Consider the following 22,096-nt stretch of genomic DNA (forward strand, 5'->3'; position numbering starts at 1 on the left):
GCATGCATGTTCACACATGGGCACACATACACAAAAGCACATGCAGAAGCACCTACACACGTGTGCACACTTGAACACACAAACACACATACACACACACACTCTGGGGTTGGAATACCCATGACCTTATCCAGTGGAGATCCAAATCTTCCCCTGTGCACTTCACCGGGTAGTTGTTAGGGCTGAGTTAGAGACTGGATTTGAAAACATCATTTCTGAATTACAAGCACCATCCAGGCTCCCTTTTGTGCAATCTGAAACGATGGCGGCTGGATTCCGCGGATTCGCGAGTCCCTGACCTTGGTTCACTTTGTCTGGAGCTGTTTCTGTGAAGAGCCTTTGGGGTCAGTCTCTCCCTCTGCTCTCAGCTGCCCTTAGGCCCAACTGCTGCCCACCCAACAGAAGCTGGGTGAGAGTAGGGCAGTCTGGTGGGCTGGGGCTCCAGCTCCGGCTCAGGTTTTGGGGGAAGCTATCCAAGGGCTCTGGGTCAGTGATGGTGGATGGGCCTCCTTTGACCCCAAAACGTTCCTCTGTAAATGTAGGGCTAAAATAGTTGGCTCCTCCCAAGTTACAACCACCTTCAAAGCTGGGATGGCCAGTCTACTAAGGGCAGGGGGTGCACGGGGTCCCAACCTGAGCCTCAGCGCCCACAGGGTGGCCACCTGCCTGCTCCCTCAAGGGGCTGGTACTCACGGGGGAAAGGGGCGCACGCTGCACCTCGCTTGGAGCCCCCAAGCCATGCCTGCAAACGAGGCCCAGGAAAGCCTGCGTTTGTGCGATGGAGACCATCCGGGCGGGGGTGCAAGGGCGCCAGGGCTGTGGGGCTTTGTGGCGTCAGCAGGAGCCGGGGGTCGAGGGCCGGGCCCGTTATCAGGGTGCGAGGCGGGGAGGTTTACCTGGGCGAGAGGTTGTCAGCAGCCTGGGGATGGAGGCAGGATCCTCCAGATGCGCAAGGAGCCGGCACAGAGGTGGGGGTAGGGAGGGAGAGGGAGCAGGGCAGGGGGGTTGGTAGCCAAGAGGGGAGGGGAAGAGGTAGATGGGGATGGGAGCCTTGTCCGTGGTGGGGGCGAAGACCAGTGGGGAGGCAGGGGGTGGATCCCGTGTTGGCAGGGACGTGAGGACAGAAGAGGTACCAGGGGTCAGGCACCCCTTTGGGGAAGAGGAAGGGGGTCGCTGGTCCGTAGGAGGCCCCAGGTCTCCCGCAGCTCCCTCAGCTCCCGCAGCTCCGCTCTCCCCGCTCAGGCGCGGCTGGCTGAGGTGTGTTTCTTGCTTCTCTAACGTCTCTAGGATGGGGTCTGGTGGTTCAAGGTTCTGCCCTGTGTGTGCCAGGGCAGTGAATGGGGGTGGGGGCCAGGCAGCTTGTTGAATGAGGGAATACTGGTTGCTAATTCGAATTCCCTGGAAGTTCCTGAACCTCCTCTGCATGTAAGGTGATTCTGGGCTGACGATTTCTTTCAATTTAGAAAATAGAATCACAGAATTTTTAAAACATTTCTTTCTCTGTCCTTTTCAAATGTGTGTAAATCTTTTTATGGGCTAAATAAGCCTCTTGGCCCATCTCACATATCAGGAATGATCCAAGGACCCAGGAGCATGTCTGAAATGTAATCATTTCCCAGAGGCCTGGGAGGAGATGGGCCTGACTTGCCAGCTGACTTCAAATCACCTTTGATCATAATTGTAGGAGAAAATTAGCAACATTACTGTGAAGACATGAAAGTAATAGGTTGTATCCACTTAGCCATAGAAAAGGATGAGGTTCCCTTCCAGCTCTGAAGTCCCTTTAGCTATTGCTTGTGAACAGCATCATGTTCTGCTTGAATGCTCATTCAATAACAAAAAAAATTTATTTTTTCCTCTTCTCTCTTTATTGGAGAGGTTTTCTGGGTTGGGAGCAGATTTTGTTGTGCATTATATTTCTCCAAAATTAATGTGCAGCAAAAGTAGAGAACTAACGGTGATCAGATTCAGACTCACATCTTTGCCGAGAATATCGTGTACAGGTGTGGGTGTGGTTGCAGGTACTGCAGAAGCAAAGTTTTGAAGAACTGGAAAGACTGTTAAACCTGCAACAGGGCTGGAGACACTTGGGGGTCACTGTTGAGAATTTGAGGCAGGGAGAGTGTGGACCATGGCCCAGCATCATCTGTGCAGCTTGTTGGAGGCCCAGCAGGGAGGCTGCTGGTCCCTTATGAGCTTCTACTACTGGCTGCAACACCATGCCACTTGCCCAGAAGGACACATGGACCCAATGGTCCAGGTAACAGCACAGAACATGCATCCTCCCAGAGGCAGCTTCTTCCCCACAACACCCCCTATTCTCTTTCCAACGTGGAAGTCAATGGAAACAACCCAAACGAGAGCAAGCAGAGGGTGTTTATTCATAGCTCTCTGCAGCAAGGGAGATGGCCACCATCCCTTGGCAGCAATTCAGAGACAATCAGTGGGGTGCGAGAACTTCCTTGTGGAAAAAGAGAAGGTTTCATCTGTGCCCTGATGGAGGTTGTGGGTCTGGGGAACTGGAGCAGCTGACTAGAGGTGGAGTGTCCTGGACTGTCACTAGAGATAGCAGCCTGATGTCCCACAAGTCTGACTGGTAGCAGGCTGGCTTCCTGGGCTGGTTAATGTAGAGGGTATTTTGGTTTCCTGGACAGGTTTACAATAGACTGAATATGTGCCCCTAAAATTCATATGTTGAAACCTAGCCCCTGGGAGGTTGATTAGGTCAGGAGGGTGGAGCCCTCATCAATGTGATTAGTGCCTTTGTAAGAGAGACCCCAGAGAGCTCCTTTGCCCCTTCTATCAGGTAAGGACACAGCAAGAAGATGGTTGTCTGTAATCCAGGAAGCAGGCCCTCACCAGACACCAAATCTGTTGGTGCCTTGATCTTGGATTCCATCTTCCAGAACTGTGAGAAATAAAGGTCTGTGGCTTATTAGACACCCTGTCATGGTATTTTGTTACAGCAGTCAGAGCAGATTAAGACAAGACTGCTGCATTTTGTGGGTCAGAGTTCTGTTTTTATATATGATCTGACCGATGTTTGTATGTTCAGTCTCCAACTGGTATGAAGCTGCTGTTAGATCAGGGCTTGTCTGACTGGGGGAGAGCCCATCTTCTCAGCCCAGTGATTTCCAGAGGAACATTTTGAGACCACACGTGGGGCAGTGGTTTCCTGCCCACCCTGAAGCTGTCCTTGGTGGTCCCCTCACCCTTCCTGTGTGGAGAGCTCGGCCTGGCAGGAGAGCTAGCGGCAGAGAATCAGCTCAGGCTGTGGTGCCTGGAGACAGTAGAGGAAGGCCATGGATCCGAGCAGAAGTTGGCTGGAAAACCAGTGGGTAAGACTAAGGAGTACTTGTGTTAGGGAACCATTAACTGAAACCACCTGCCCTGGCCAGGCAGCATAATAGCTGCTTGCGTGAGTTATCTCACAACAGAAGGTCCCCAAAAGGAACATGGAACTAATAAGCTACTGCCAGCCAGAAGGATTCGGGAGGGGACAGAAGAAGGGAGGAGATACCAGCCCATAACATGTCCTGCCAACCTCCAAGAAATCATGTTGGAATCCATCTTGGCTGAGAGCTGTGTGCACCACCAGGAAGGACCCTGAGTCAGACCAAATATGGGCACAAGCAAGGTGATTGGCCAGAGACAACCCAGAAAACTAACTCCATTACCATAAAATCTGAGCCTGCGAGCCTCGTGGCAGAGCTGTTCTCTTGTGTTCTCTTACCCTGATGCCCCTTCCCGATAAAGTCTCTTGCTTTGTCAGCACGTGTGTCTCCTTGGATAATTCATTTCTGAGTGTTAGACAAGAGCCCACTCTTGGGTCCTGGAAGGGGGTCCCTCTTCCTGCAACACTTGGGTGCCTGAGCCTGTGACCTTTGGAGCCTCACGTCACTTCATGCCTGATGACATGGACTTACAATTTCATTTCTAGCTCTTTTTTCTACTTAATTACTTTTGTAAAGTTCGAATCATCTTATTTTGGGTTTTTGTTTCCATCCATATTTGTCACTTTTAGCCAGAGGGACAGAAACTAAAAATTTTACATCAAAGTCTTTTTTTTTTTTTTTTTTGAAATATACAAAACTAAGTATAAAAGGAAATATAAACTTTCAAATGATGATTTTGATGTGTTTGTAGCATTTATTCTTCTGAGATGTAGGGAAGGAAAATAGTTTCCTCTACCATCTTAGGGGCGTGTGAACTAAACTGATAAAAGACAGAATAATAAGAAAAGCATACACATTTTATTTGATGTTAATTGTTTTAAAATTCATGTGCATGGGAGCTTCACAGACAAGAACTGACCCCCCCCCACCAAAAAAAAAAAATACCAGACTCAAGGGCTTATATTTAGACTGAAAAAAAAATCACAATGTTGATCACAGAGTTGTGAGTTAAGTTTTGTTTGGGGCAAAATGAGGACTATAGCCTGGGAGACAGTGTCTCAGATAGATCTAGGGAACTGCTCCGAAGAAGTGGGGGTACAGGGAGTCAGTATATATGTGATTTTGGTGAAGGGGGATACATGCAATAAAGCACATATTTTGGCGGAAGGTTGCTGCTAGTCACGAGGAGCAGATGTCTCTGTTAATGATTTTAGTGCTTTTCTAGATATAAGATGCAAGAATTTGGGCTCATAATCTTCTCCTGAAAATATCTAACTGTCCAAAGGTCTGTTCTGCCAGTTTTTCCCAGAGCACAAAGTGCCTCATTCCTGATCTCCACCTTGAACTCCTCTCGGGGTGTGTTGAAAGTCAGCGACTGCATTGGCAAGTGACAATCTTTGTAGAGGCAAACGGCAAGTGCCAATTTTTAGTTGGCAATAACAATTTTAACAAAGGAAATAAATTGTGGAAGTAACAAGAAAAACGAAGGAAGCTTGAGCTTCTTGGTGTGGTGTGAGGGGAAGGTAAATATATGGGGAAAGTAATGATAGGTAGGAGTTATTTAGCAAGTTTTGCTTCTGCAGACTCACCTCAGTGTTGAGGTGAGATCACCCTCTTTGGTGATCTCCCTTTTCTGGTACAGGGGTGGGGGGACACCTATGCAAGGGGTATTTATGCCCTGCTTAGAGGGAGAGCAGAGAGCTCATTCTGTGTCTGTTTTATGTCAGTTGACTTCAGCTCAAAATAATCCTATGGCAAAGAAGCCTTGTGGTGTAAGCTCTGACAGTTACCCTTTCTTTTTGCAATGTAAGTGCCTGACTTAAACTTTGATTGCTGAGGCGTCCACTTCAAAGGGGGCATTCTGAAGGCTATCTCAGATAAATATACAGCCAGCCACATGACTAGATAAAGAGCCAGGACTTGAGCGTGCACCTCCTAACTCCTGCCCCCCTCCCCCAAGAGGCTTCTTTATTTTAGCGATCCTGGTTGATTTAGTTAACTGGCCATTTGGGCTGCTTGGGTTTTATTTTTTTTTTTGTATTTTCCTTTTTTCTTTTTCTTCTTCCTGTGACTAAATTCTTGCTCTTATGTTTTAACTTCATCAATAAAGAGTGAACTAATAAAACACTAGTCCCCTACCCTTGACCCCAATAAAAGCAGAACAGGGCCACCAGGCCATTCGTGTTCTCTCTCCCACCACCCACCACATGCCTTCTATGCTCCAAGAACTGTAAGTAAAAAATTCTTTTTTTCTTCAAAGTTTCCTAATACTTATTGCTGAAGAGCATCTTGCAAAATCATAATAAAACCCACAAGGATTGGCCCAGTTGTAACACCGGTTTGGAAGGGGCTCTGTGGGAACCTCACCAGGCTCAGGGAGTGCCCCCCGCCACCACCACCCCCGTATTTCTAGCCAATAGCATTACTATTGTCAGGCTCAGACTGGCACAAAACAGGCTTATTGTGGATGACGTATTCGAATCCATTTCAAAGGTTATTGTCAAAGATAAAGCCGGACACTAGTTAAAGGTGGTAAAGACAGATTTCATCCAGTACTATTGCAGGAGGGGAAAGAGACCTCAGTAAAGAACTGACTTCAACTCTGAATACTGCAAAAATAGTTGGGATTTGTAGCCGGTGAGTGGATGGAAAATTACTCAGAGGAAACATCAGTGAGAAGGGGATGTTGACAGAAATAATCAATAAACAATCTATAATAAGAGTAGGAAAGAGCTTTATTTCAGCCAAACTGAAGACTATAACCTGGGAGATAGCCTCACAGGTAGCTCTGAGGAACTGCTCTGGAGTAGCCTGTTTTTCAGCATAGTTTTATACCTTGTCAGAACAAAGAACATCAAACAGATAAGGGGTACATTCATTCAAGGTTTAAAAAATAAAACCAGATCAGCAGTAAGTCAGTAGGGCTTTGGTGCCTGGGAAGGGAGTCTTATCATCAAAGGAGTGCTTGTACTGGCGTCCTAAGGAAGACTAAAGATTAAATAATCTTTATCTTTTAAATGGACATTCTTTACTTCTGATCAATGCACCTTTCTTTTTAATGACTGAAGCAGTTGTACAATGTATGTTTGATAGACTGCAAACAGGCTGTTCCAGTTAGCACAAAATTCAAGTTAAATCATATGTAAGTCAGAATGACTTCTCCATACATCAGTATGTGAAAATTCCATCCACCAGGGGGATTCTTGCCTAACTGGCTGTCTTAGTCTGTTCAGTGTGCGGTAATAGGATACCATAGATGGGGTGGCTTGTAAACAACAGACATTTATTTCTCACGGTTCTGGAGGCTGGAAGTCCAAGATCAAGTTGCTGACAGATTTGGTGTCTGGTGAGAACCTACCTCATGGTTCATGGACTGGCCTTCTCACTGTGTCCCCACATGGTTGTAGGGATAAGGGAGCTCTCTGGGGTCTCTTTTATAAGGTCAGTAATCCCATTCATGACAGCTCCACCCTCCTGACCTAAGCACCTCCCACAGAGTCCCCACCTCCTCATATCAGCACCTTGGGGGTTAGATTTCAATATACGAATTTGGGGAGGCCATCAAGTGGTCTACATCACTGGCCTAACAGGATTCTTGCTCAAGGCAGGACAAGGATGTATGTATACACCAAAGGTGGGGAATGAAGAACTAGATCAGACATCATGGGGGCGGGGGTAGGGTATCTCTTACTAAACTGACTTAACATGATCCTTGCTAAGGGCACTGCCAGGATGAACACAGAGGCCCAAGGTCCAGGCCTTGTTGAGAGGAGGGCTCAGAGGAGCCTGGCTGGAGTTTGGTCCAGGAGGAGAGTCTTTGTCATTAATAAAGCTTGAACTTGCTTTAAGACTTCGGGGGCACTGCAAGTTGCCCTCTGGTTTGTGGGAGCTGACGGGCATTTGCATACTTTGCAGTGATGTCCAAAATGACCAGGACAACCATCAGCATTCCTGTAAACATTAAAGTTGGTATTTTATGAAATATAATATAGGGGAAATTTTAAGTACATTCAATACCGCTTTGGGGTGTCATTTCCACAGAGCTGTGGGATTTTGGTCTACTCGCCTTGCAAAAGTGGAATCCTTTATGCAATTATCCTCAAGACAGGTACCCACCTCTTAGTGAACAAGATGTGTGCCTGTCCTCCTTTGGGAATCTGGTGGGAATGGGCTTAGGTCAAGTGTCTGCAGCCCTGCAACTTCCAGGCCTGGTTCCAGTTTTGCCTTTTGAAATAACAGAGTAATCCTCTCCTTCTTCTGTCTCATGTAGCCAGCCCTTCAAATATCTGGAAGTATCCATTTTGTTATCCACCCCACACTTTCCCCACTGGCCCCTAACAGATTGTCCATTCTTCAACCATAATACTTGCACTGCTGCCACCATTCTTACTTAGCCTGGTTTCCGGATATCTCACTAACATGATTGTTTTTCTCTGTAGTTACCAGAGAGCCTGCCATATCTGTCGGGATTTTGTTATAATAACAAACTGCCCCATATTCTGAATATACACCACAGCAAAGGTTATTCCTCACGTCCACTGCCTGTGCATCGTGGGTCTTGTAGGGGAGGCTAAAAAAACTTTCCCCCCATTCTCTTATGTTTTCCTGAGGTCTATGAATTAAACTGACATCAGGTAGATTAATAGAAGAAAAAGCATACCAATTTTCTTATGTTTTTAATTATGTATGGGAGCTTCCTAGAAAGAAATGAAAACACAAATTGGTGGTTAGACCCTGGGGCCATTATACCATTTTAACAAAGGACACTAATTGTGGAGAAGCGACTAGTCCAAGGAAAGGGGGTCTGGAATTCTGGGGGAGGGGGGTTGTGGGAAGGTAACTAAGGAAATGTATGGGAGGCACTAATGACAGATAAAGGTTGTTTATGCAGACTCATCTCAGTCCCATCTCAGGTGATGAGTCCCTCTCCTTTTTTTGGTATAAGAGAGAGGGCACCTTTACGCATGGAAATTTTCTTTAAAGATGGGAAACTTCTGCCCTGCTTATAGGCAGAGAGAGGGAGGACAGAGAGCTTCTCCTATGTCTGTTGTTTCTCAATTGCCTCCAGCTCAAAATTATCAATATGCCAAAGCAGCATATTTTGGGGTGGCACGTCCCAATCTCCTTCAGCCTCTTGGGGATTTCATTGCAATGTGTCCTCTCTCAGGAGGCCAGTTCATGGCCTCTACCATCTGGAACATTGCCAACTGCCAGGATGGGGATCACCAGCTCTCAAAGCCAGTTATTCCAGAAAATGCCAGTAGGTCACCCTCTGGCTTAACAAAGCCCTCAATTATTTTGAGCCACTGGGACCCGAGACACAGGGCTCCTTAGTGATGGCTGGCAGCGTCTACTGGGGCCTCAGCTACCTTAGGAAGTGGGGGCAACCCAGTGGACATCCCAGCCAGGCAGCCTGAGAACACGGAGGACACCCCTGTTGTGTTTATGGGCTCATTGCAACAGCGAACTCCCAGCAGCTGTGCAGGGTCTCCCGGGAGAAAGGAAAAGACAGCAAGATGATACACGAACCTTTAGTCCATGATGGTCCAGAGTTGTTTTTATTAGACAACTAATGGATTTTCCTGTTTAGGGATCTGGTGTTACCCATTTCTGGAGGCTCTTCTTCACAGCCGAGAGACACTGTTGCCCCTCTGTTCAGTTTGCAGTCTGTACCTGGTAGGTGATGAATGTGAGCCAGGGCTCCTTCCTCTGCTTTGTTCCAGTTTCTACCTGCATTCCTTCGCAAGGACCAGGCAGGTGGGCAATCAGAGAGGTCCTGGTGGGGTCAATTAGACAAGCAACCCATATGTCCTCATAAGGTGGGGGCCAGGCAGGGGGTGACCCATTGGAAAAACTCTGCTCTGCCTGAATTGCAGTTCCCAGCTTGTGGGTGCAGCTCCTGTGGAGAGGGGAGGGGAGTTGCCCATAACGTTCTGTGGGGGGAGATGCTGTTTAAAGTATAAACTTGTAACCAGTAGATAAATAAGTTCTAGAGATCTAATGCACTGTTTAGTGATTATGGTCAACAATTCTGTATTATAAATGTAAAGTTGCTAAGAGATTAGGTCTTTTTTTTTAAAGTTTTTTCTTTTTATTTTTTGGCTACGCCGCACGGCATGTGGGATCTTAGTTCCCCCACCAGGGATTGAACCCACGCCCCCTGCATTGGAAGCGTGGAGTCTTAACCACTGGACTGCCAGGGAAGTCCCAAGAGATTAGGTCTTAATTGTTCCTTCCCCAAATAAGAACTGCTAATTATGTGATGTGATACAGGTGTTAACTAGTGCTACGGCAGTAATTATATTGCAATATATAAATGTATCAAATCCACACCTTACACTTATGTACTGTTATATGCCAATTATATCTCAATAAAAATAAATTTAGAAGAAGGGTCTATAAAGTCTCTGAAGTAAAAAGGAAGTAACAGTTCTTGATACTGGGCGGCGTGTAACTCAGGAGGAGGAGAACCTCAGATTTAGGCCCCAAACTTGGTTTGAAGGAGGGCTTCGTGGTGTAAATCATGCCTGTTATTCTGTGACCTCAAGGCACAAGTCTTCTGCAGGTGCCATGGAGAAGTGGTCTGTGAAAGCTCAGGAAGACCTGTTGGCTGAGTAACCACTGGTGACAGTAAGGGGAAAGCTGATTTTTATTTTAAGCAACCTCATGGTGTTGTCTGTTAGACATAAAACAGGAAAAGGATAAAGCAGACATTGGCCTTTTGTTTAAATATGCACCTGGATCGGTTTTATTCGGGTAAAGAGTTCTGTAATTTTGAGTGATACTTACCTTGTAATAGTAGAAATAAGACATGTTTCAGAATTTACACTGCTGATGCTACTTAAATATTTTATTTATTTTCACAAAGGAAACCACAGAAATGGTATAAAACTTAAGAATTCCAAAAGGTTTATAGTGAAATTTGAGTCTCCCTCAGTTGGGGGTTTTCTCAGTTCCTAGTTTCCCTTTTAAGATTGAATTCCTTGTATATTCTTCAAGAGGTACATATTCAATCATCTAATTATTATTTTTATCTAAATGATGACATATTATGCATGCTATTCTACAACTTGCCTTTTGTTAAACCTGACAGTTTATCAGGACATGTGAGAACTATCTGATTCTTCTTAATGACTTCACAGTTTTCCCTTTTGAAGCTATTAAGATTGTTTCCAATTAGTTTATCATGAAGGTGATATATTTCTCAGCGCAATAACCTGGGGCATCCAAATAGAGCATGAATGTCTGGGGCTGATGCAGCATTTTTACAAATACTTCTTGAATATCCCACGTCACGCTGGTATGGGGGCAACAGGCAGAGAACTGATGTATAAGGGAAAATACAAATTAAAAATAAGAGGCTTAATTCTGCCTGTTGAAATTAAGGGGACACTCCCCCCCACCCCCATCTCCATTTGGTTTTGTAATTTCTCCCTCCGGCATTTTCAAATGTATATAAATCTTTTCAGTGGCTAACCTTGTCAGTCTCACATCTCAGGAATGTTTCCCCAAGCACCTGGAAGCCATCTCTGAAATGTAACTGTGGAGGAGGAAAAAACTTTTCCTCTACCCTCTTAGATTCAGTATCTGCAAACATGACGAAAGACAGATTAACAGGGGAAAAGGCATACAAATTCTACTGATGTTAATAATTTTACATGCTTGGGGGCACTCACAGAAAAGAAGTGAAAACCAAGAAGTGGTTAGAGTCAGAAGCTTATATACCATTTTACCAAAAGGTGTTAAATTGTGAGAAGGTGAGTAGGAAATGTATGGCAGGTAAGTGTTGTCTAATGAGGTTTGTTTGTGCACTCATCTTGGTGCAACTTTCCATCTTCTTCATGCCCATAAAACTCCCCCAGGGAGGGGCTTTATGGCAGTCCTAATTTCTCAGAAGTCTTTGCTTTTAGTTAGATAAGGGAAGCTCTGAGAAGGTGTCTTTCTGCATCTATTGATTCTCAATTGCCATCAACTCAAAATAATCCACATGTCAAAGTGGCATATTTTGGGGTGGCATATTCTGATCCTCTTCATAATCATCAGCGAAGATAATGTCACATTTCCCAACTTCCTCAGAGGAAATGAGCTTAACTTCAGCTATTACCTGGCTCCAAACTGCAAAATGTGCCTAAAGTATTGAATGGGTTGCATGTACTCAGCTCTGTAAAAGAATGAGACTTCTTTCTGTCTTTGTAGTCTCTTAGGTTGCTGACGATGTACATCACGTTCTGGTTTTGTGCTTACTGAAGAATAAACTCTTTTCTTTCTCTTCTCACTTTAAATTTGTTTTTAATTATATTTCTCCAACAAGTGCAGGTGTGCATGTAGTCAGAGTGGACTCCTAGCACCACCACTGCCCTTCCTTTCATGGGGCCTTGTAGGCACTGGCCACCAGGGCTTGCTGTACTAAAGTTAGAATGCATTTTAAGTACTTTATCTTGTGTAATTGTGAATCATTAGAGTAAACCAATCCGGTCGCCGTATGTCACAATAAGGACAGTGTTATATTTCTTAGGACTCTTGGTTGCAAATGACAAACCCCAATTTGAACTGGGCTAAAAGTGTGGTACATTTATCAAAGGATATCAGGGCTCTCACCAAGCAGGCCCCCCGGGAACAATGAGATCATAGTCCCCCCCAGCACCAGCCTTCTCTGTCTTTCATCTCCCGTCTCTGCTATTTCAGTGCCCGCTGTTTTATTCTGATTTTTTCCACATGACAATAAAAGCTGTGACCAACAGCTCCAGAGTCTCCTGATTTTTCAGCTCTATCCACTAGAGCAAGAGTAAAAAAAATCTCTCTTGTCCCCAAAGTCAAAAATCCACCACTGTGTGGGAGGGAGGGAAATAACTAATACTAATGCTAATTTTAATTGTAATTATTATAATTTATTAGCCAGCTCAGGCTATGTAACGAATACCCCAGACAGGGCAGCTCAAACAACAGACATTTACTGTCTCCCTGTCTTGGAGGCTGGAGGTCTGAGACCCAAGTGTCAGCAGCCCTGGTTTCTCCTGCGGCCTCCTCTCTCCTTGGCATGTAGACAGTAGTTGCTATGGAAAAACACACTTCTGTGTGTTTCCTTTACTCACAGTTCTCTAGTTCACCTCTGACACTTCTGATCACTAAATGTGTGTGTGTGTGTGTGTGTGTGTGTGTGTGTGTGTGTGTGTGTGTGTTGGAGGGGGTGTTTCCGCAAACCACCAAGCAATCCTCGACACCAGCTAGTGTCCTACAATTCAACTCAATTCTGATGCTATCCACCTGGAGATAGTATCAGACCCCATAGGTTAAGGGCTTAGTTCTACAAGACTCCTCCCCCTTCAGATGCCAATCAAAAGTCCAAGTTGTCACTTGTACTTCTGACCAACCAATGGAAATTCCCATGACCCCTCCTTGGGTTCAATTAATTTGTTAGAGTTGCTCACAGAACTCAGGGAATCCGTTTACTCACTAGATTACTGGTTTATTATAAAAGATATTAAAGGATACAAATCAACAGCCAGATAAAGAGATACATAGAGTGAGGTCCTGAATGCAGGAGCTTCTGTTCCCACGGAGTTGTGGTGCACCACCCTTCTGACACGTGTATGAGTTCTTGTTAACCAACCTAGAAAATCTCCAGTAGTACTACAGGGATTATCATGGAGCCTTCATTACATAGGCACAGTTGACTGAATCACTGGCTATTGGTGGTCGAACTCAACCTCCAGCTGCTGTCGCCTTCCTGGCGGTCAAGGGTGGGAATGAAAGTTTCAAACCTCTAATCACAGGTTTGGTTCCCCTGTGAACCAGCCCTTATCCTTTCCAAAATCACCTCATTAACATGAACTCTGTTGTGATTGAAAGGGGCTTGCTATGAGTAACAAAAGACACCATTACCACTCTAATTACTTAAGAAATTCCAAAGGTTTTAGGATTTCTGTACTAGGAAATGGGGAGGAAGACCAAATATATATTTCTAATTGTAAATCACAATATTACCACTGTCTTCTCCCTGTGTCATCACATGACCCTCTGTATGTCATAATCTCATCTTCTTTTTTAAAAAAATAAGTTTATTTTATTTATTTTTGGCTGTGTTGGGTCTTCGTTGTTGTGTGCAGGCCTTCTCTAGTTGCATCGAGCAGGGGCGCGGGCTTCAGTTGTTGTGGCTCGCAGGCTCAGTAGTTGTGGTGCATGGGCTTAGTTGCTCCGCACATGTGGGATCTTCCCAGACCAGGGCCTGAACCCGTGTCCGCTGAGTTGGCAGGCGGATTCTTAACCACTGTGCCACCAGGGAAGCCCTCTCCTCTTCTTTTAAGCGTGCCGTCATGTGAGATTAGGGTCCAACCCACCCTAGTGACTTCCTTTTAACTTGCTGACCTGAAACAAATAAACTAGTTTTCTCCAGCAAAGATGGGTTTATTCTGGATCAGCAGAGAATTGCAATTCTGGGTCTGCAACTGTGGTGAGCCTTGTGTAAGACGCCCACGAAGTAAGGGAAAGAGAATGCTTTTATAGAGAGAAAAGGAAGTTGGAAGGGTTATAGTTTAAAAAAAAAAAAAAAAAAGAGTTCATGTCTTTTCATTGCCTGAGTCCTTGCTGGGAAAGAAGAGGAGTCTTCCTTTTCCTGTTGGGCTCTGCTATCACCTCAGGGCATGAGAGCTCCCTGTTCTGGTCTCCTAACTCTATTTAATTGAGGTTTTGGTTTATTAACTTTTTACTTTACTCCCTTTTGATCAAGATCTTTCTCTGAAAACACTGCTGATCAAGAGTCAGGTTTTTTAGTTTCAGTGACTTTTTGTCTCAATGTCAGAAAGGACCATTCCTGGGTCCTTTCTTTCACATTGGAAAGAAAGTGCACAGATTGGAAACCTAATTAAGGTCACATTTGAGTAAAAAGGAGGGGTAGGAGGGAGAACTCTCAGGAACTTTTAATCTGAAATCCATATGTTACCAAGATCATAGATATTGGAGATAATCTGCAGTATGTCACCACCAAAGGCTTGGCGACCAACTTCCAACAGGTCTGGTCTGGATATCCTGGAAAAGCTTCAGTTCCACATGTCATTCCAGGAAATCTTTGCTTGTCACCAGGTGATGTGCAGATCCAGTCAGGGTTTGGTGCTTTCTTTAGGTGTGTCATATGAATTCAAGAGTCTGTTCCTTGAAAGATAAAGACTTCATAAAGCACAAAAAAGGCAGGGAGTTGAGGCTTCGGTTTATTTAAAAGGAGTCTAGTATTGAAGGTCAGAACTGACTTCAGAACCAGAACATAGCTGTCCCTGGACACTCTTGGCTTTTAGATGGCCCCTCAAAGACTTGTCACCCATTAACTTACATATACTCTAAAACTTAAAAGATACTAGTTTCAACCTTCAAAAGTTTTGTGTGCACTGGACTTCCCTGGTTAAGAATCCGCCTGCCAATGCAGGGGACACTGGTGCAAGCCCTGGTCCAGGAAGATTCCACGGTGCCGCGGAGCAACTAAGCCTGTGGGCCACAACTACTGAGCCCGCATGCCACAACTACTGAGCCTGCGTGCCTAGAGCCCATGCTCCACAGCAAGAGAAGCCACCGCAATAAATGAGAAGCCTGTGCACTGCAATGAAGAGTAGCCCCTGTTCGCTGCAACTACAGAAGGCCTGGGTGCTGCAACAAAGACCCAACACAGCCCCAAATAGTAAATTAAATAAATAAATTTCTTAAAAAAAAATTTTTTAATAAAAAAAGTTTTGTGTGCACTACTTTAGTTGATGAAGATTTTGAATCTTAAGTCTACTGGATAACAAACTGGGCTCAAAGGAACTTCAGAAACCCACTCTTGCATACTGACAACATTGAGCTATCAATAAAGCACACTGCATATTAACTGCTTCTACATACAGACTTCCTTCACTCAGCTGTAAGCATCCTGAAAGTGCGGACCAAATAGGGACAGTAGGGAATGGATTTTATCCCCTAGTATGACTAGTGACCTGACAGTGCTTGGCTTTTATCAACTTAATAAAGCCTCAATAAAAGCTTCCAAGCAGCACCAATGTAGGAAAAAAGCAATCTTTACACTCTTTTCCTCAAACCCATGCTCAGGTTGTCTCCACACAGCTCAACTATTGGGAGCATGCTGAACCTCCGTGGTTGTAGGGTTTCTCAGCAAGTTTAGACTGTTCTATGGGGTTGGAAAACTTGTTAGGTGCACACGAAATGATCAGCTATTGTTCTGAAGGTTAACTTGCATGGGAAAATCTCTTCGTCTTCAAACACTAGGAACTAACCAGTAATTTCATATCAATAAACCCCAATAAAGGACTATGTTGACACACAGCTAGCTAGGCCTCTGGTTTATTGGAGAGAAAAGGCACCCGCTGCTTGGTTTGTGCACAGTGCCCTTTGTGAGCAGGTAGTGGCTCTTAAAATAGCTTTTGGGGTGAGATCAACGGCTGCTTGCGCAGTTTAGGCACATTTTCCGCGGATACGGCGTGCCAGCTGAATATCCTTGGGTATAATAGTGACAGGGTTGGCATGGATGGCACATAGGTTGGTGTCTTCAAAAAGATCCACCAGGTATGCCTCACAGACTTCCTGCAGTGCCCTTACAGCCGAGCTCTGGAAACGCAGGTCCATCTTAAAGTCCTGCACAATCTCCCGGACCAGGCGCTGGTAGGGTAGCTTACCAATCAGATGTTCTGGGGACTTTCGGTAGCAACGAATCTCTCGCACAGCACCTGTGCGGCTTCTTCACGCCCCCGGTGGCTGGCGCGCTCTTCTGAGCTACTTTGGTAGCCAGTTGTTTGTGAGGTGCTTTGCCGCCGATGGACTTCCGCACCGATGGACTTCCGCTCCGTCTGCTTTCTTCGTGCCATTTCTCCGCTATCCCGAGAACCCAAGAGGCTATTACAGCCTCCTCAGCTGCTCCCTGAACGCGTTAGGTGGCGAGCCTGCCTGCTTTTATAGAGGCTGACGCCTTCCCATTGGCCAGGTGCTTGGGCAGCGTAATGACAAGCTAAGCTCTGATTGGTCCGTGGGGCATTCTGCTTAGGCTCCTGCTCCTTATTTTTGCTTTGCATGGGCTTGGCCCCACAGTCAGGTTGGCGTCCTGGAGCTCGCCAGTCAGCTCGCAGGCTGAGCTGGGCTGGATTGGGGTGGGCATTGGGTCTGGGTTCCGGTTGGTGTCATCGTGGGTGTTGCATCTCCGTGCACAGCTCCCTTGTTTTTCCTCAGCACCCTCCTCCTCCTCCTCTATGGGCCAAGGAGGGAAGAAACTTCTAGAAGCTTGCACTCCGCATTTGGCCTCATAACAAGTATCCCAAGAGGAGATGACACTCAGTATGGGCGGATGGGGTCCACCCTGCTCCCTCACATCATCACCTACCTTGGAGCATCCACAGAATGCATGAAGCATGAAAGTTCCTCTGAAGCATGCATTCTCCAATTTGAAAACTCTCCCAGCCAAGTTCCTTATAATGAGGTCTCCATTGTGTCTATATCCACTTTATGAGGTTCAGCTTGAGGTTATCTCCACTGTAGTGAACCCCCACTGCCTCAATGGTAAGAAAGAATTCTGTCACATCTTAAGTACCCTTCCTAATGAGCCTTTGTAACTTTTTCTTTTTTTAGAAGTTTTCACTTTTGTTTAGTTTGAATAGATGGCCAGAATTTTAATCTTTTTTTTTTTTTCTTCTTTTTTCTTTTGGCTCTATGAACCACTCTGGTAGTTTGGTAAAGCTCAGAATATTTAAAAATATTTTTAATGCATAAAGTAAAATGCCTCAGAATGTTTTCAAATGCATAAAATAAAAATTGTAAAGAATCAATTATATTGGGCTTCCCTGGTGGTGCAGTGGTTGAGAGTCCGCCTGCCGATGCAGGGGATATGGGTTCGTGCCCCGGTCTGGGAAGATCCCACATGCCGCGGAGCAGCTGGGTCCATGAGCCATGGCTGCTGAGCCTGCGCGTCTGGAGCCTGTGCTCTGCAATGGGAGAGGCCACAACAGTGAGAGGCCTGCGTACCGAAAAAAAAAAAAAAAGAATCAATTATATTGAAATAAGTTATCAAAACATATACAGATCATCAAAAATATATATAAATTTGTCAGATAGTTATAACTGTACACTTTTATCAATGCATTAAGTAACTTCTGAGTGGGGAAGACTTGTAACTGCTGTCATTTGAGAGTGGTTATGGGCATTAAGGATATTTAGAGATCTCTTTCATGGCTGTACTCTGATATGACCCTATCCTCAATTTAGCATACCAATTACACTTCTTTTTAAGCTTTTTAAAGTGATTTCCTAGAGTTTGAAATATAGATTTATATTTAATTTATATTTGAAGAATAACTTTGCTGGATACAGAATTCCAGGTTGGTGACTTTTTTAATATCATCATTTTACATATTTCATGCCACACATTTTTGCTTTCTTGATTTCTGATGAGAAGTCTTAACCTGTTTCTCTGTAGTTAAAGTGTTTTCTCCCTCTCTGGTTCTTTAAAGATATTTTCATATTTTATTTTCTGTAGTTGAATATGATGTGCCTTGGTATAGTTTTTTTGCTATTTATCCTGCTTGGTGTTCTTTGAACCTCCTGGATATGTGGTTTAGTCTCCATCATTAACTTTGGAAAATTCTCAGCCATTATTCACATATTTCTTCTATCCCTCCTCTCTTCTCCTTCTGCTATTCTAATTACATGTATGCCACACCTTTTGTAATTATCCCACAGTCCTTGGATATTCTGTTTTCTATTTGTTGTTACTATTGTTTTCATTTTAGATGTCAGTTTGGGAGGTTTCTATTGCCATTTCTTCAAGCTCACTGATTATTTCCTAGATCATAGACAGTTGACTGATGATCCCATCAAAGGCGGTCTTCATTTGTTAGTGTTTTCAATTTCTAACATTTCCTTTTGATTCTTTCTTAGCATTTTCATCTCTCTACGTACATTGTCTGTCTGTTCTTGTATGCTGTCTACTTTATCCATTAGAGCCCTTAACATCTTAATCACAGTTTTAAAATTCTGGTCTGATAGATAATTCCAACACCTGTATCATATATCTGAGTCTGGTTCTATGCTTGTTTATGAATTTGTTTCTTAGCTGTTTTGCCTCCTTGAGGTGAGACAGGAGGGTGAGAGGGGCTGGAGTGAGAGAAATGCCCTTCCCTGGTAGGATAAAGCTCTGCTTAAGTCTTCCCCTGTTGTGGAGAACATTCTGAGTATATTTCACAATGGTTGCTTTTCTCCTCCCTTGGCCAGAACCAGGAAGGGAGTTTTCTCCTATTTTCACAAAGAGAAATTGGTGGGGTACCTAAAAGTAAAACCAATGAAAGTGTATGTGATCTTATGATTTCCTGTAAAAAGTATATATTTGGTCTTTGTTCCTGTTTCTGGCACAGAGCTCCTAAAACACCTAGAATTTCTTGTGATAAGAGCAATAAAGGTGTCTTTTGTTATCTTTATGAAGTGATTTTGGGAAGCCCCTAAGGATGGGACCTGGTTGCCAGGGCAACCAACTACGTGATTAGAGGGTCCCACTCCCCCCACCTCCAGAGAGGGGAGAGGGGCTGGAGGTTGAATCAATTGCCAGTGGACAGTGGTTTAATCAGTCATGCCTAGTACTGAAGCCTCCGTAAAAACCCAAAAGGACAGTTCCAGGAGCTTCAGGGTTGGTGAACATGTGGAGATTTGGGGAGAGTGGTGCACTAGGAGAGGGTGTGGAAACTTTGCACCCCTTCCCTCATGCCTTGCCATCTGGCTGTCCCTGAGTTATATTCTTTCATAATAAACTGGTAATCTAGTTAAGTAAAATGTTCCTGTGAACTCTGTCAGCTGCTCTAGCAATTAATTGAAACTGAGGAAGGGGTCACAGAAACCTCTGATCTATAACCAGTCAGTCAGAAGCACAGGTGACATCCTGGGGTTGTGATTGGTGTCTGAAGAGGGGGAAGTCTTTTTTAAGAGAGACAAGTTCTTTTCTGAGCACGTTCCTGCCTGGTGCGTTAGTAATAGGTGCTCGACCATCACTTCCAGAAAGGTGCAGACAGCACGCACCTGCTCCTGCCCAGCGAGCTGGCCAAGTACACTGTGTCTGAGGGCACCCAGTACACCAGCTCCAAGCAAGTGTCCGAACCAATGGCTCTCTTGAGAGCTCCCTCCACTGCCAGGAGAAGAGCTGTGGCGCCCATCAGCTTTCACTCCAGTTTCCAGCAGGAAACATATCAACATAGGTGGATTCAGAAAACAAGTTTTAAATTGCTTATTAATTCCTTCTCCATTATGGGTGGAATTGTGTCCTCCCAAATTCATATGTTAGAGACCTAACCGCCAGTACCTCAGAATGTGACTGTACTTGGAGACAGGGTCTTTAACAGATGTGATTAAGGTAAAATGAGGTCATTAATGTGGGCCCTAATTTAATATAACTGATGTCCTTATTTAAAGGAGAAATTTGGACAGCTAGACATGCACAGAGGGAAGACAATGTGAGGAGAGACAGGGAGAAGATGGCTGTCTCTAAAGGAGAGAGGCCTGAAACAAATACTTTCCTTATGGCCCTGGGAAAAACTGACCCTGCAGTCACTTTGATTTTGAACTTTTGACCTCTAGAACCGTGGGACAATAAGTTTCTATTGCTTAAGCCACCCAGTATGTGGCATTCATTATACAACCCTAGAAAACTAATACACTCCTTGATAGATTTCTACTTTAACGTGTCTCCTTTCTTATATATCGCTTATGGCCATCCTGGTGGATTCACCCTTTATCCCCAAAGGGATGTAAAATGGCCTCATCCAACACACTAGCCAACACCATTTATGCAGTTTCCAATTGCAATTTGTTATTGTCATTTTTTAATGCATTGGAATCAGTTTGCTAATATTTAAAGTAGAATTTCTGTTTCCTTATTTATAAGTGACTACAGTCTGTAATTTTTTTTTCCCCTTTGGTGGGTCATCTTCATTCATTTTAATAGCAACATTATATTTTCTTCAGAAGGCAAAAAAAAAGGTTTTCTTTCATCCTTTATTTTGGGAGAATTTATTTATCAGTAGAATTTTATATTTCTTAATAGTTTAGCAGTAATTTTCCTGGAGGCCTGAGATTTCTTCGATACTTCAGGTCTTAAAAATCTCTAACTCATTTAAAATAACAATTTAGTTATGAAAAGTTTTATTACATATATATGCCATATAAAAGTTTTATTATAATCTGTATCTCAAGCCAATTAAAGAATTTTCTTTTAAGAGAGATACTTAGGAAAAAATGATAGAATACAGCATTAGCCTAGATTAGAAACAGAATTTAATGACAGTCCCTAGGATTTTAAGTATAAGAAAACATCCAGATTGAAAAGGAAGAAATAAAACCATTTCTATTTGCAAATCACATGATCTTGTATATAGAAAATTCTTATACTTGAAAAGAATTTTCCTGCCTTCTATCTATTTCCTTCTAGAGAAACTTTATGACTTTTTTTTTCACATAACAAAGAAAATCCTAATGGGATTATGTTGAATTTATAGATCAGTTTAGGAGAAAATGGATTTTTTTCTTCAAACTTGTTTTAATAGCCAAGGAAGCAGGTCCCTCTGTTTTATTTAAACCCTCTCTATAAACTTATCAACAAACTTTATATTTTTTGAGATTATCTTTGTTTATTTTATTTAGTATAATGAGTGAAATTTTCCCATTAGATTTTCTACCAACTCTCATCTGGAGACAGGAAAGATAATGTATTTGTCTGAATTTCTGAGTGAACCCTTTTGTTTGTGTTTGAGTTGTTTCCCTAGGACAGTGGCTCTCAAATGTTAACATTCATCCAAACACCTGAAGAACTTTGCAAAGCAGATGGCTAGGCCTCATCCTGTTCCTGACTCAGTTGGTCTGGGGTGGACCCAAGAGTTTACATCCGTAATAAGTTCTCAAGTGATGTTGATGATGCTGCCTCAGACCACACTTTGGATATACTGCTTTAGGCTTTCCAGGTTTTAAATACTTTCAAATACTTTGAAGTGTATACCGTTTGCCTAAAAAACCAAAAACCAACCAAACAAACCAAAAAAACAAATCTTTTTTACTACATTCACTAATATTCTAGAATAAAGGTAATACTGGGCTTCCTTGTCACTCAGGTAATGATTTATTTCACCATCATACATCATGCTGGGGCTTTGTTTGAGAGCTACTTGTTTTATCAAGATAAGAAATCATGAATTTATTATTATTTTACTAAATGCTTACTATTTATTTAAAAAGTAACTATCCAATATTAGTAAATATTTATTTTAAAGAGAGAACTATCTAATATTAGCAAAAATACTTTTAGTAATGTTAAAAAGCAAAATTCAACTGAGTACATTTGAAGATCTAATTAGCATAGGTTCATGCATCAGGCAGCATTCCTTCTTAGGAGATAGAAAGGAATTCCAAAGAGCTGTACAAAATGGAAGGCTTTTACAGGCAGAAGAGGGTCAGGCAAGGAAGTTATTCTAGCGAAGAACTGATTGTTTCAGGCAAGGTCACCTTGCTTTGGGGAAGGGTGGTGGGGTGTCTATCAGGTAGATTACCTCACTAGTGCTGAACAGTTAATTCTACATTGACTGGTTAAAGGTCACATTCTTGGGACAGGTTTAAACTGCAATTAAGTTAGGTAGTAAGTCTTAGTTTGTTGACATGGGACTTAGCACAAGTGACTCCATTTGGGGCTTGTTATTTCTTTT

At 43.6% G+C, this 22,096-nt stretch overlaps 1 protein-coding gene across 1 annotated transcript; it reads right to left on the minus strand.

The window, feature by feature from the left end:
• Positions 1–13,904: 13,904 nt before the first annotated feature.
• On the minus strand, positions 13,905–16,798 carry H3-4 (H3.4 histone, cluster member). Its single transcript, XM_059062406.2, is given in 4 exon segments — positions 13,905–16,101; positions 16,103–16,293; positions 16,459–16,616; positions 16,750–16,798. Coding segments are annotated over 4 exon segments (669 nt in total). The 3' UTR covers positions 13,905–15,830.
• Positions 16,799–22,096: the final 5,298 nt, after the last annotated feature.

The sequence above is a fragment of the Kogia breviceps genome, chromosome 4 (assembly GCF_026419965.1).
Source record: "Kogia breviceps isolate mKogBre1 chromosome 4, mKogBre1 haplotype 1, whole genome shotgun sequence".
Classification (NCBI taxonomy): Eukaryota; Metazoa; Chordata; class Mammalia; order Artiodactyla; family Physeteridae; genus Kogia; species Kogia breviceps.